This window comes from Artibeus jamaicensis, unplaced genomic scaffold (assembly GCF_021234435.1).
Source record: "Artibeus jamaicensis isolate MK-2021 breed Jamaican fruit bat unplaced genomic scaffold, CSHL_Jam_final scaffold_847, whole genome shotgun sequence".
Classification (NCBI taxonomy): domain Eukaryota; kingdom Metazoa; phylum Chordata; class Mammalia; order Chiroptera; family Phyllostomidae; genus Artibeus; species Artibeus jamaicensis.
In genome coordinates, this window is record NW_026522057.1 from 19534630 (window position 1) to 19547894 (window position 13265).

The window sequence follows — 13265 nt, forward strand, 5'->3', positions numbered from 1 at the left end:
TGTGTGGAGGGGATTGTAGAGCACAGGCCTTTGAGTCAGACAGAACCGGGTTCAGGTCCCAGCCGCGCCCCTCCCTTAGTCATGTGACCATGAGTAGTCACTTCCTGGGCCTCGGTTTCCTCATCTGTAAAATGGGGCTGATGGGTGCTTCACCTGAGGCAACGCGGTGCTCAGAACACGCCCTGTCTCCCCCTCACCTGTTCCCTCTTCTCTCCCTTCATCTCATCACCGTCCTTCCTGCCCCTCTCTGCACAGTGACAGGCAGGAGGAGGGGGTGGGGTTGGGAAGCCGAAGAGGAGGTTGGGGCCGGGGAGCAGAGGCTGATTCTGGCCCAACAGTCTCTCTTTCTCCCCCCTCCCCCCACCCTGTTCTCCTGCAAGTGCCCCTCTAGGACAGATGTCCTGGAGCCCGGCGACCTCAGGTGCGAAGCTGAGGCAGAGGGCGACCTCCCGCCTGGGACTGTGAGTATCCCCGGGCTGGCCCTCTGTGTGATGGGGGGCTGCCAGGGCCCCGTCCTTCCTGTGACAACTCACTCACTCCTCCCTCTCCGGGCCTCAGTTTCCCCATCCGTAACAGGGACAGCCCTCCCCCAGCTCCTCAGAGACAGCCTATGGCAAAGCAGGAAACAAACCTGAGGAGCTATTGTGCTTCCCACTGTCAATGTCAATAAGAGGCCACTGTTCCGCAGTGGTTTTCAAACTTCCCTCTGCCTTGGCAGCCTTCTCTAAAGAGAGATGCCGGTGTGTGCGGGGGCTGCAGGCAGTGTCTGGGGGCCCTGGGTCACTTCAGGGACCCCACCGAGGGCAAGGGGGGCGTTGGGAACAAGGCTGCTCTCAGACCCCACCCTTTTCTGCTTAAGAGAGCGCAACAGGCCGCGGGGACCGAGAGGAAGGCTTTAAGTCTACTTACGTTTCTGGAGAGAGAGACCTACCTGCCCACCTCTGGACCCGATCACTGGGTAGGAGCAGGCTCACTGTAGAGTTCCCAGTAAATGGCCGATGGGGTGGCCAGGGGAGCCCTGGCCACAAGGTGACATTGAGATGGGACCCAGGGAGGGGGAAGGGGCCAGGGGAGGAGCGAGTGCTGAAGTCCTGTAGCTTGGAAAGGTCTTGACTTTCTCGGCAACAGAAAATGGGGCCCCAGAAGCAGCAGGGTGGACAGGTGCAGGCAGGGGGCGTGCAGGGAGCAGGTGCGGAGGTGCGGCTGGTGGTGGGAGAAACTGGGTTTTATTGTAAATGCAGTGGGAACCGTGAAGGGCTCTAATCAGGAAAGGGCGTGGTCATTTTGTACTTAAAGAAAACGGCACAGGCTGCCTGCTGAGGCCTGGACGGTGCCGTGTGGGCGGGAGAGGAAACCGGGACACCGCCGGAGGGTGGTGGTGGACATGGTGGCAGCTGGAACTGGATTGGTGCATTTTTGTATAACCAGTGTCCCTGAGCCACAGGTGAGCCATCCAGATGTGAGGGCTGTACTGTCCCCATGTGGGATTGAGGCCACTGTGAGCTTATGTCAGGGGCTGGCCTCCCCACCTCCATCTAGGTTTCTCTTTGTGCTCAGGAGGTTGACCTGGGCCCAGAAGTTGCCAAAGAGGTGGTGTTGGCCACAGGTCCTGGTGTGGAGCCCGAGCCTGAGGCGCAGCCCCTTCCGGCCATGACAAACTTGAAAAGGGACAGTGTGGGAGTGGAGGTGGCAGTGCTGACCAATGACCTGACGCCCATCGTGGACCAGCAGCAGGTGCTTGCCCGGTAGGTGCCGCAGCTTGGGGCTGGTGGGACCCCTCGGTGGCATGGTGGGAAGGAGCTATGCTCCAGAAGTGGGGGCGCCCATTGATTCTTCCCAACCCCCCACGGAGGCCTCACCTAACTCTCCCTCCTGGCGGGCCCCAATCCTCTGTCTGGGCGCAGCGGGGCGGGAGGGGGCTGGAGTCAGCCAGGCAGGCAGGGCTCTGCTCTGGAAGCTGCCTGGGGCCACCGTGTCCCATCAGGCATCTGCTCTGGGGAAAGGTCAAGGGCTGTTGCCACCCGCCTTTCGCAGGGCCTGGCCTCTAGGCTTCAGAAACCCCAGGTCAGCGTGACAACAGGCCCTCCTCAGGCGCCGCCGAGCCTCCAGTGCCACCCCTGGTGGAAAACTTGCTCCCACCGGGGACAGTACCTCTGGGACCCCCTGGGGAACCGGGCTTTCCTCACTGGCTGTGCGGCCTTGCGCATGAATGATTCCGCATTTGCAAAACGATCACCACCGCAAGTCTAGTTAACAGCCATTGTCATATAGTGTTACAAAATTTTTTTCTTGTGATGAGGACTTTTAAAATTTACTTCCTTAATAACTTTTAAATATATAATATAGTGGGTTTTTTTTAGAGAGAGAGAAGGGAAGAGAGTGAGAAACATTGATTTGTTGTTCCAGTTACTGATGTGTTCATTTGTTGTTTCTTGTATGTGCCCTGAGCAGGGATCGAACCCACAACCCTGGTGTATCAGGACAGTGCTCTAACCAACTGAGCTGCCAGCCAGGACGCAGGACAGTATATTTAACTATAGGCTGTATGCTGCACAGCACAGCCCCAGGGCCTACAACTAGCAGCTGGTGCCTTTTGACCACTTTCAGCCATTCCACCAACCCATGCACCAGGCCTCTGGCAACCCTTGAACTGTTCTGAGTGTCCATGAGCTTGGCTGGTTGGTTGGTTTGCTTTTCAGATTCCACAGATAAGTGAGAGCAGAGAGCAGGGTCTTTGTTTTTCTCCGTGTGGTTGACTTTGCTTAGCGTCATGCCCTCGAGTGCACTGAATGTGTGGAACATTCTCACGGCCGGGGTTCGTTCTGATCGCGCAGGGTGCCTGGGCGGACAGCCGGGGGCCTGGGCTGCTGTCGACCATCAGACTGGCAGGCGGGGGGTGGCGGGTTAGCTCACGGTCCACGGGGAGATTCCCACCCTTCCCGTTGGGCGCTGCCCCGGAAGTGGCCGAGTTAGGTAATCCGGTAGGAACCTTGGTCGTGACCCTGCACCAGCGGCGTGGCCTCTCCGAGCCTCAGTTCACGCTGTTGTGAAGTCAGGCATTGGAAGGATCCCGTGTGGCCATGCTGACGGCAGGTGCCGAGTGACTGGCAGACGTCGTCACCTTGGCTCCCCCTCCCTGCCGCAGTCTGCAGCTGTTGGAGCAGCAGGTGGTCGGTGGGGAGCAGGCCAAGAACAAGGACCTGAAGGAGAAGCACAAGCACCGGAAACGCTACGCAGACGAGCGCAGAAAGCAGCTGGTGGCGGCCCTGCAGAACTCGGACGAGGACAGTGGGGACTGGGTGCTGCTCAACGTGTACGACTCCATCCAGGAGGAGGTCAGGGCCAAGAGCAAGCTGCTGGAGAAGGTGCAGAGGAAGGTGAGGCGTCGGGCTCACACCCACACCTGCCTGCCCCTCCCCATGGCCCCAGGTGGGCGTTCCTGTGTTCTTTACACAAGCACCTGTTACGTGCCCACTGTGTGCCATGCCCTTGTGTGGAAGCGGTCACCGTGATGGGTGTGTCTCTGCTGTCCCAGAGCTTGCTTTCTAGTGGGAGTGTGTGTGTGTAAGAAATGACACAACAGAGAGACAGGTGCGGGAGTGTCTGGGGGACAGCACTGTGAACAGACGCCAGGGAGGGAGGCCGCTTTCTTTGTCCACTTTTAGTGGTGTGCAGATGCCTGGATCACAAATGCACAACTTCACTTATTTCTACAAAGTGCAGGCACCATGAAACCAGCACCTGGATGGTGGGACTGAGCATTAACAGAACCTCAGAAGTTCTGGGGGGCCCCCTTAGATGGGGGACAGGGGAGTTGTCAGGGAGGCAGTGACTTCTCAGGTGGGACCTGAACGATGAGAGCGAGCGAGCAGGTCATGTGATGACCCGAAGGACCAGCCTTTGGGCCCAGACAGGGGCCAGGGCTGGGAATGAGGTCAGTGATTCCGGGGACAAAGGCTGAGGCAGGAGCAGAGAGAGTGCGATTCGCCTCTGAGGCACTAACACCTCCCTGGAGCATCCCGCCTGCTCTGGGCCTCATGCTGCCCCCCTTGGCCACCCGCTGGCTTTCCTGTCCCCACGCAACCCTGGCAGCCAGAGGGTCCTGCCGAAGCCTGAATGTGAGGCCCTTTCCCTCTTTACACCTCTTTAGTTTTATATTTTCTTGGCTATTTTCATGCCTTTTCTTAGTATCCCTTGTTGTGTTTTTCAGTCAAATTCTTTCTTTCTTGGATATCTCATAATTTGGTTTGTATGTCTAAGTTTTCTTTTTAATTCTCTTCTGAGTTCAGTTAATGTCCCATTTCCCACCATCTTCAAGTTCGCCTACAGATTCAAGGCCGTCAGTAGCAAAGTCCTGGCTGGCTTCTTTGCAGAAATTGATACGGTGACCCTAAAGTTCACAGGGAAATTCCAGGGGCCCAGAATAGACGAAACAATCCTGAAAAGAGCAAAGCTGGAGCACTCACACTTGCCGATTTCAAAACTTAGCACAAAGAGCAATCACGGCAGGGGTACTGGTGTAAACACAGACTCGTAGACCAATGGGACGGAATGGAGAATCCAGTGTAAAAAGATAAATAGTCCAATTTAAAATTGGGCAAAGTACCAGAGCAGGTTTCTCCGAGGAAGATCACATGAAACGATGCTCAGCATCACCTTTTAGAATGGAAAACCCGATGAGACAGCGTCTCACGCCCCCTCGGTGGCCGTAACAAATACAGTCAGAGGATGACAAACGCCAGGGGGACCTGGAGAAACAGCCCCCAGGCTCTGCTGGTGGGACCGTGACCTGGCACAGTTGGGAAACCGTCCGGCAGGTCCTCCATTGGCTGCGTGTGGTGTGTGCACAGGACCCAGCAGTTACGCCCCAGAGAAAGGAAAATGTGTCCGCACGAAAACGTGTTCCGTGCTGTTCACAGCAGCGTATTCATCGTGGCCCAAAGTGGGAACAGCCACGAATGTACCAAATGGGGCATTTTCACCCAGGGGTGTTATTTGGCTGTAGCAAGAACGAAGTGCTGATACACAGTGTAACACGAATAGGCCTTGAAAACACTTGTCAAGTGGGAGAAGCCAGACACGAAGGCCACATGGTGTCCAGTCCCACATATGTGGAGTGTCCGGAATCCACAGACGGAGAGTGGGTTGGTGGTTGCCTAGGGCTGGGGCTGGGGAGAAACAGGGGTGGCGAACGAGGGTGGGGTCTCTGGGGTGCTGAAATGTCCTAGAATTGGGATGATAGCTGCAAAAATGTCTACATGTCTGAATATTCTAAAATCCACCGAACTGCACACTCTAGGTGAATGTAAGACGGGTGAATTACATCTCAGCGAAGGTGTTGTAAGGCCCTTGAAAATGATGCAGATGTACAAAGATGTATAAAGGTTGTTACCATGAACGCCGTGTATCTACCACCCAGCTTGAGAAATGGAGCCTCGCTCACTGAGTTGAGGCCTTGTGACCTGTGACCTGCCCGATGGCTCCCTGGGTCCGACCCGGTGGCCTCTGTTCTCAGTTGCTTACATGCAATTGTTTTTATCCTCCTCTGAGGAGGTGCTTATTGATTTTTAGATGGAGGGGGAGGGAGGGAGGGAGGGAGGGAGGAAGGGAAACATCGATTGGCTGCTTCTCGTATGTACCCTCATGGGATGGAACCTGCAACCCAGGCATGTGCCCTGACTGGGAATTGAACCCATGACTCTTTGGTTTACAAGACGATGCCCCAACCCACCGAGCCACACTGGCTAGGAGAAGTTATATGTGATTTTCATCCCCATACCTTTAAAACCTCCTTCTTTACCTGGCGTGTGAGGAAGTAGGCTGTGCACCAGTGAGTCTCATGGTTACAGTTGGAGTTGCGAGTCACTTGTGCTTGGGAGGGAGTGGAGGGCCGGCATGGCAGACTGGGCAGGAGGTCAAAACAACGCAGAGACTATGGACTCTGGTCCAGTGGCAGTCACATTGTGACAGCATCGTGGCCCCGGGAAGGCAGGGATGGCTGAGCCTGACAGTTTTTGCTTGCTGTTCCCTTTAGCAAGAGAATGTGTATACTTCTCTGAGGTCTTTGAGCACCGTGGTGACCGTCGCGATGCGTGGAGCCTGCGACAGGCTCCTGAATAAAATGTCTCAGTGTGGGGTGGTGACAGAGGGCTGGCAGTGCGGGCTGACGATGAACTTCTTTACCTGCTGTCTGCAGGGCGGGGGGGCGAGGGGGGTGAGTGAGGGGATGGAGGGAAGGATGGTGGGGAGATGTGGAGTGAAGAATGGATGAATGAGCGGGTCAGTGAGCAGATGGGGAACAGCTGGTGGACGGGCAGTTGGGGGATGGGAGGGTGGGTGGACGGATGGGGAGATGTCTCAGTGCGTTTTCCACACACGGCTCGTCACACCGTGTTTTTAGCTTCGGGCAGCAGAGGTGGAGATCAAAGACCTGCAGTCGGAGTTTGAGCTGGAGAAGATCGATTACTTGGCCACCATCCGCCGGCAGGAACGCGACTTCATGCTGTTCCAGCAGCTCCTGGAGCAGGTGCAGCCCCTGATCCGCCGCGACTGCAACTACAGCAACCTGGAGAAGATCAGGCGGGAGGCCTGCTGGGACGAGGACAGCGGCTTCTGGAAGATCCCCGAGCCTGTCATCGTGAAAACCAGCCTCCCAGTAGGTCAGGAGCCCGGCCGTGCCCTCGGCCCTCCCTCGCCGCCTCCGCACTTGGCCACTTTGCAGACTGACAGGGAGCCGTGGGCCTCGTCCCGATGGCTGTGGGTGAAGGGGGCACGTGACCCGGAGATTCCAAAACATGGGGACATGAGAGAGCGGTGTGTTCTGAGTCAGACAGATGGGGGTTGGAATTGTGGCTGTACCACTCCCTGTGTGACCTCCTGGGGACTCAGTACCTGTTCTGTGAAACGGGCATTAGTAACAGCACCTTCCTTAAAGATTGCTGGGTGGCTTAAAATGGTTAATACCATTAAGGGTGTTAATATACGTAAAACCCTTAGAGCCGTGCCTGGCACGTCTCACGTTTCTGGGACATTTAATCACTATCGTGACCATCACTGTCATCTCACCCTGTAACTGTCCTGTGAAGGACGGGACTGTCACACCTGTTTTACCTGCGAGTAAGTGGGATCGCAGGGAGTGTAAGCGCCTCAACCCCAGTCACCATCCCCAGAGAGGGGCTGGGCCGGGGATGGAAATGAGCCAGTCAGTTTCAGGCCTGGTTCAACTTCTGCTTTTGCCACTGATTTCCTGTGTGACCTTGTGATGGTCACTGTGCCTCTCTGGGCCTTGGTCCTCTGATCTTCACAAGGAAAGGGCTGAATAAAGGGATCTTGAAGGCCCTTCCATCTCTACTGAGTCTCAGAGTAAGGTCAGACTTACAACAGCTCTTTCTGCAGCCACCTCGCGGGCTCTGCCCATTCAGAGGGTAGTAGGCGGCTACTTTCCCCAGGCCCCCACCCGTTCTCCCCCTGGTCAGAGTATTCGTCCAGGCCCCACGTTTCTGACGTTTTTGGCCCCTGCCACCACCTCCGCTGAAACTCGGGCAGCGCAGCCTTCCTGCTGCCCCCACCAACCTGCTACTTTGCTTGGAAGCAGGGGAATGGCTTCTTTGGCGTCTGAGCCCTCCTGTGTGTCCCCCTAAGCCATCCCTTTGCTCAGGCTGGGAAGTGTCCCCGCTTTGGCTCCAAGCCTGAGCCAGGCCTGACCCTCACCCCGTATGGGGAGAGCACTGCGGCCCACCTTGTCCCTCTGGCCCTGAACAGAGCAGCAGTGACTTCACTTTTGTTGTCTCCTGACAGTTTCAACAGGCCCACAGAACAAACCGGTCCACAAAACCTCTGCAGCAGACAACGGCGGCGAGCCTGGCACGGTGAGGCCTCCGTTTTTTGGGGGGGGGGGTGGGCCCCAGGCGCAGTGGGTCAGCAATACAGTGGGGAACTGGATTAAAGCAGGCGGCTGAGCCCGGGTCCTTTCTGTATAAACCGGTCGGCACCTAGGCCCTCATCCACCCTCGGCCTTCATTCAAAGCCCCTTGTGGTCACAAAGACCAGAGCAGAAGTGGATGGGTCAGGTCAGCCGGTGAAGGACAGAAGCTTCAGCTTTAATCCCAGAGGCCCAGCGGTACACTTGGTTCCCTGGGCCTGGCCGGCATCCCCAGACTGAAAGGGCCCCGAAAGGGTCCACACACAGTCATTGGGATTCTGACGTCACTTTACTTTCATACCCCCACATTTTGTGTTACGATAGGAATGCATGTCCTTAAAGCAGAGGTCAGCAGTCTTTCCTGTGAAGGACCAGGCAGTGACATTTCAGGCCTGGTGGGCCACACGTCCCTGTCACAAGTACTCCACTCTGCCACTGGAGCACCAAAGAGCCACACGTAATACGTAAATGAGTGGCTATGGCAGGGTTCCAGTGAAACTTCACAGAAGCAGTCTGGGGCAGATCTGGCCCATGGACCGCAGTTTGCTGACCCCTGCCCGAAACCATTACAGATATTTCCGACACCCACTCAGAACATGCCTTTGCCGGCAAGACCACGCACAGGTTAATGGATTCCAGCCCAGCGTCTCTGGCGGGGCCCAGGGTGGCTGCAGGGAATGTCTCAGCCTGGTCTAAAGCTTGGATTGGCTGCTCGTGATAGCTTAACTTGGTTAAAAAAAAAAAAAGGGAAAGTTGTTCCTGAAAAAAACATTTGTAACCTGGGACCACATTTCCTGGTGATAGTTACTCGAAGCAAACAATCATAAGCAAAGTGGGGAATTTATATCAGTTTCAGGCATGGCTGGATCTAGGGGCTCACACAGTCAGGGTTCTGCTTCCCCTAATATTCTAGCTCCAGACTCAGGCAGGCTTTCTCCATGTGAGGAAGGCAGGAAAGATGGCTGCCAGCAATTTGTGACCCAACAGGAAGGGTGTCTTAGAGCATCCCAAACTGCTTGTGGGGAGCGGTTCTGATCTCTTCTGTCCTGGTCGTGGGCCTACTCTTGGACCAATGACTATGTCCAGAAGATGTAGTTCTGGGACTGGTCCAGGCTGGGTCACATGTCTGGCTATGTGGCCAGGGAGTGGGTAGGCAGGTGGGTAGGGGGTGGTATCAGGACACCATAAATGATCACCCTGCCGGGACAGTGTGGAATGGCAAGAGGATAGTTCTCTGAAGGAAGAGATTCGAGGTGAGGAAAGCCAGTCCGTGACAGTGCTGAAAAAGAACAGTTCTTTTTTTTTTTTGGTTATTTGTTGGTTTTATTTGTTGTTTGTTTTGTTAGTGGTAAGTACAAATTGACTCAGCTATTTTGATCACCTTGCAGTTGACTTCCCTACAGACTGGATTATTGTTTTTTTATATTATTTTTAAAAATATATTTTATTGATTATGTCATTACAGTTCTATTTCCTCCCTTAATTCCCCTCCATCCCGCACACCCCTCCCCACCATTCCCCCCTTTAGTTTATGACCACGCGTCTCAAGTTCTTTAGTTTCTATATTTCCCCATACTATTCTTGCCCTTCCCCCTGTCTATTTTCTACCCACCGTCTATGCTACTTATTTTCTGTATCTTCTCCCCCCTTCTCCTTCTCCCATTCCCCTGTTGCTAACCCTCCATGTGATCTTCATTTCTATGGTTCTGCTCCTGATCTAACTGTCCTCTTAGTTTGTTTTTGTTTTAGGTGTGGTTCTTAGTAACTGTGAGTTTGCTGTCCTTTCACTGTTCATCTTTTTTAATCTTTTTCTTTGGTAAGTCCCTTTAACATTTCATATAATAAGGGCTTGGTGATGATGAACTTCTTGAGTTTGATCTTATCTGAGAAGCACTTTATCTGCCCTTCCATTCTTAATGAAAGCTTTGCTGGATAGAGCAATCTTGGATGTAGGTCTTTGGATTTCATGACTTGGAATACTTCTTTCCAGTTCCTTCTTGCCTGTAAGGTCTCTTTTGAGAAATCAGCTGACAGTCTGATGGGAACTCCTTTGTAGGTGACTGTCCCCTTATCTGTTGCTGCTTCTAGGATTCTCTCCTTCATTTTAATCTTGGCTAATGTAATGATGATGTGCCTCGGTGTGTTCCTCCTTGGGTCCAACTTCTTTGGGACTCTGAGCTTCCTGGATTTCCTGGCAGTCTATTTCCTTTGCCAGATTGGGGAAATTCTCCTTTATTATTTGTTCAAATGAGTTTTCCACTCATGGCTGTTCCTCTTCCCCTTCTGGTACCCCTATAATTCGGATGTCGGAACGTTTAAAGATGTCCTGGATGTTCCTAAGCCTCTCCTCATTTTTTTGAATTCTTGTTTCTTCATATTTTTCTGTTTGGTCATTTTTTTTCCTTCTGGTCTGCTCCCTTGATTTGAGTCCCAGTTTCCTTTCCATTACTATTGGTTTCCTGTACATTTCCATTCATTTGAATTAGTTTAGCCTTCATATGTTCCTCTAATTTGTGACTATAATCAACCAGTTCTGTGAGCATCCTGATCACCTGTGCATCTGAAAGTTTGGCTATTTCTTCATTGCTTAGATTTATTGGCTCTGGGGCTCTGAGTTGTTCTTGAACCATGTTTTGATCTGTTCATGCCTGTTATGTATGAGGAGGTGTTCACCAGGGCGGGGCCCCCCAGGTCGCTGGTTTGTGATGCTGTATGTGGGGGCGGGGTCAGAGAGGGACAATGGCGGTCCCCTCGGCCACTTTCCGCCACTGGGGCCTGCACGGTCTGTCTCACCGCTCCCTCCTTCACCAGTTTATCTGCTCTCGACTGTGTGACTGCAATCAGCCCTCAGTGGGTCCGCCTGCTATTCCACACCTGGGATCCGCCTACCCGGTCGGTCTGGTGGATCTTTCCTGCCCGACCCCACTCTGCTGCTGGCTCTGCCCCTCTTACTGGTTTGGCTGAAGGGTTCGTTGTTTGGTCAGACTTCCATATAGTTCCATTTTCTGTGGTTTGACTGCGTTTTTGTTGCTAAAACTTTGTTATTTTAAAATGTGGTTGTGTGAGAAGGTGCAGTGCTTCCACCTACGCCTCCATCTTGGTGGAAGTCCAAAAGAACAGTTCTTGGCAGTAAAAACTGAGATGCTAATTCTATTGATCATCAGCCTCACGCAGAGGCTGCTGGGCCCTGGGTAGGGGCCCACATACGAATTGCACAAATAAGGGTTCTTACCCATGAGGACTTGGAATTTCAGCAGGAAGAAGACCGTTACAAGGTGATGCTCAGTCGGAGCGACAGTGAAAATATTGCCAGTAACTACTTCCGGCCCAAGCGGGCCAGCCAGATCCTCAGCACGGATCCCATGAAGAGCCTCAGTGAGTGCCCAGCCCTCCTCTCACCCTCTTCTCCCTCCCCGAGAACCGTCCAGGCCCACTGCCTGCTGGGAGGGGAATGATGGGGTGGGTTTGGAGTCAGACAGCCTGGGTTAGAAACCCCTTTCTCTCTCCCGTGAAGAGCCTCAGTGTCCTCAGCTATTAAATGAGGGGGATGCAGCTACCTCTCAGGATCAGGTGAAATGAAATGGGAAAACGGCACAGCCCAGAGCCTGGCACACAGTAGCTGCTCAACACACAGTCTCCCCTTTGCTCTATCCCTTGGTCTCCTGGGGCAGACGTACTGTGCCATTCATCTGCCTCCAAGACACACGCTGGGCCCCAGCACACTGCTCAGGGCCCTGCCGTGTGGTGCACTGCTTTGGGTCGGTATTGTGGCTTTCCCCTACGGAGCCATGAGCGGGCAGACAGGACCACGGAGCAAAACTTTCAAAAGCAAGATTGAAAAGCATTTCATTCTTCTGTGTTTAAAACTGAAAGACCACAGAGCTTCCAAAGAAACATCAGTGAAAAGTACATCTCAGTGTTATTTAAGAGACGGAGTGGGTGGAGTTGAGGAATAAGAAGGGAAAAGTCGGACAGGAAATAAACTAATACCAGTTGAGAATCTGGCATTGTGCCCATGCTGCAGATGAAGGGACTGAGCCTTGGAGAGCTCAGCCAGGCATCTTTGGTGGGGCTCAGGGTGGCTCTAAGGAATGTCTCAGGCTGGTCCAAAGCTCTGATCGGCTGCTTTTGATAGCTTAACTTTGTAAAAAAAAGGGAAACTTGTTCTTGAAAAGACATTCTTAACTTGGGAGCACTGAGGGGTTACATTAGTCAGAATGCTTAGATCCAAATAAGTCCGTACTTCCAGGAAGTGGTGGAACTGGGCTTTGCACCTAGGCTTGTTTGATTTGAGATCACAGTCTACATCCCAGCCCAGACCCTTTGGACGCAGACATAGTGCTAGGTCTGGAGCCTCACCCTGCTCACCCAGAGCAGAGGCTTAGAACTTGAGATCCTAGCTGTGCGACCAGGGCCTCTGGCTGGGTGGGGGCTGGGCCCGGTTCTGTACCTACACACAGCGCCTGCTCTCCATACCCTGCACTTCCGGCTTATCAGGGCCCTCTGGCCTCTTCTCCACAGCAGGTCACAGCTCACCACCAGGCCTCAGCTCCCCACTCAACAACAGCTCTGCCATCCCCCCTGCCCAGGCCCCCGAAATGCCCCAGCCCCGGCCCTTCCGTCTTGAATCCCTTGACATCCCCTTCACCAAGGCCAAGCGTAAGAAAAGCAAGAGCAGCTTTGGCAGTGAGCCCCTGTGAACACGGCTGCTTGCTGCCCTGTGTCTGGATTTCTGTGAGACTGCCAGGCCCTGCAGGGCAGCCCCTGCCCCGTAGTGACCTCCTACCTGCCCGTAGTGACCAGGACACTGGAGGGGGCTCTTGTCCTGGGAAGACAAATTCCCTTCCCTGTTCCCTGAGAGCCCACTTCTGCCTGGGTGGGAGCCCCTCGGAGGCTGGACCATCCTCAGAAAGGCCCACTCCAGCTCTCAACGCCATGTCAGTATTTCCATCTGCTCACCTGCCACAGCCGGCCGTTCATGCCCACCAGTGCTGCTTGGCGCCTCGGTGGGCTCAGGAGTCTCAGCTCTGCCTCCAGGCCTGCACCAGCAGCCCCGACAGAGTGGGCAGCAACTTCCACGTGGATCAAGCTTGACATGCTAGTGACTGAAACTGGTGCCTCCATCCACGTGGCCCACTTCCTGGGGGCAGTCCTGCAGGACGGGTGCCCAAGGCCTGAAGCAGCTGCTCCCCTGCTGCCCACTCCTGGCTCGTCTGTGGCTCAAGAAGGCCACTCCACCTCAAGCTGCCCCAATAAACTGTCTTTTACCTACAAGCGCCGCTTCCTTGATTCTCTGACAGTGTCACTGGGGCCCCTCCCTGCCTGGCCTCTGAGGGGAAGCTCT

General features: G+C 54.2%; 1 protein-coding gene across 1 annotated transcript in view; it reads left to right on the forward strand.

Moving 5' to 3' along the window:
• Positions 1-12621, forward strand: part of KIF17 (kinesin family member 17) — a 36660-nt gene extending 24039 nt beyond the window's left edge. The window contains exons 9-15 of the mRNA XM_037140065.2: positions 381-461; positions 1558-1745; positions 3146-3377; positions 6401-6659; positions 7798-7868; positions 11179-11296; positions 12443-12621. Of these exons, the coding sequence (XP_036995960.2) occupies positions 381-461; positions 1558-1745; positions 3146-3377; positions 6401-6659; positions 7798-7868; positions 11179-11296; positions 12443-12621 (1128 nt within the window). The remainder of the gene's footprint in view (positions 1-380; positions 462-1557; positions 1746-3145; positions 3378-6400; positions 6660-7797; positions 7869-11178; positions 11297-12442) is intronic.
• Positions 12622-13265: the final 644 nt, after the last annotated feature.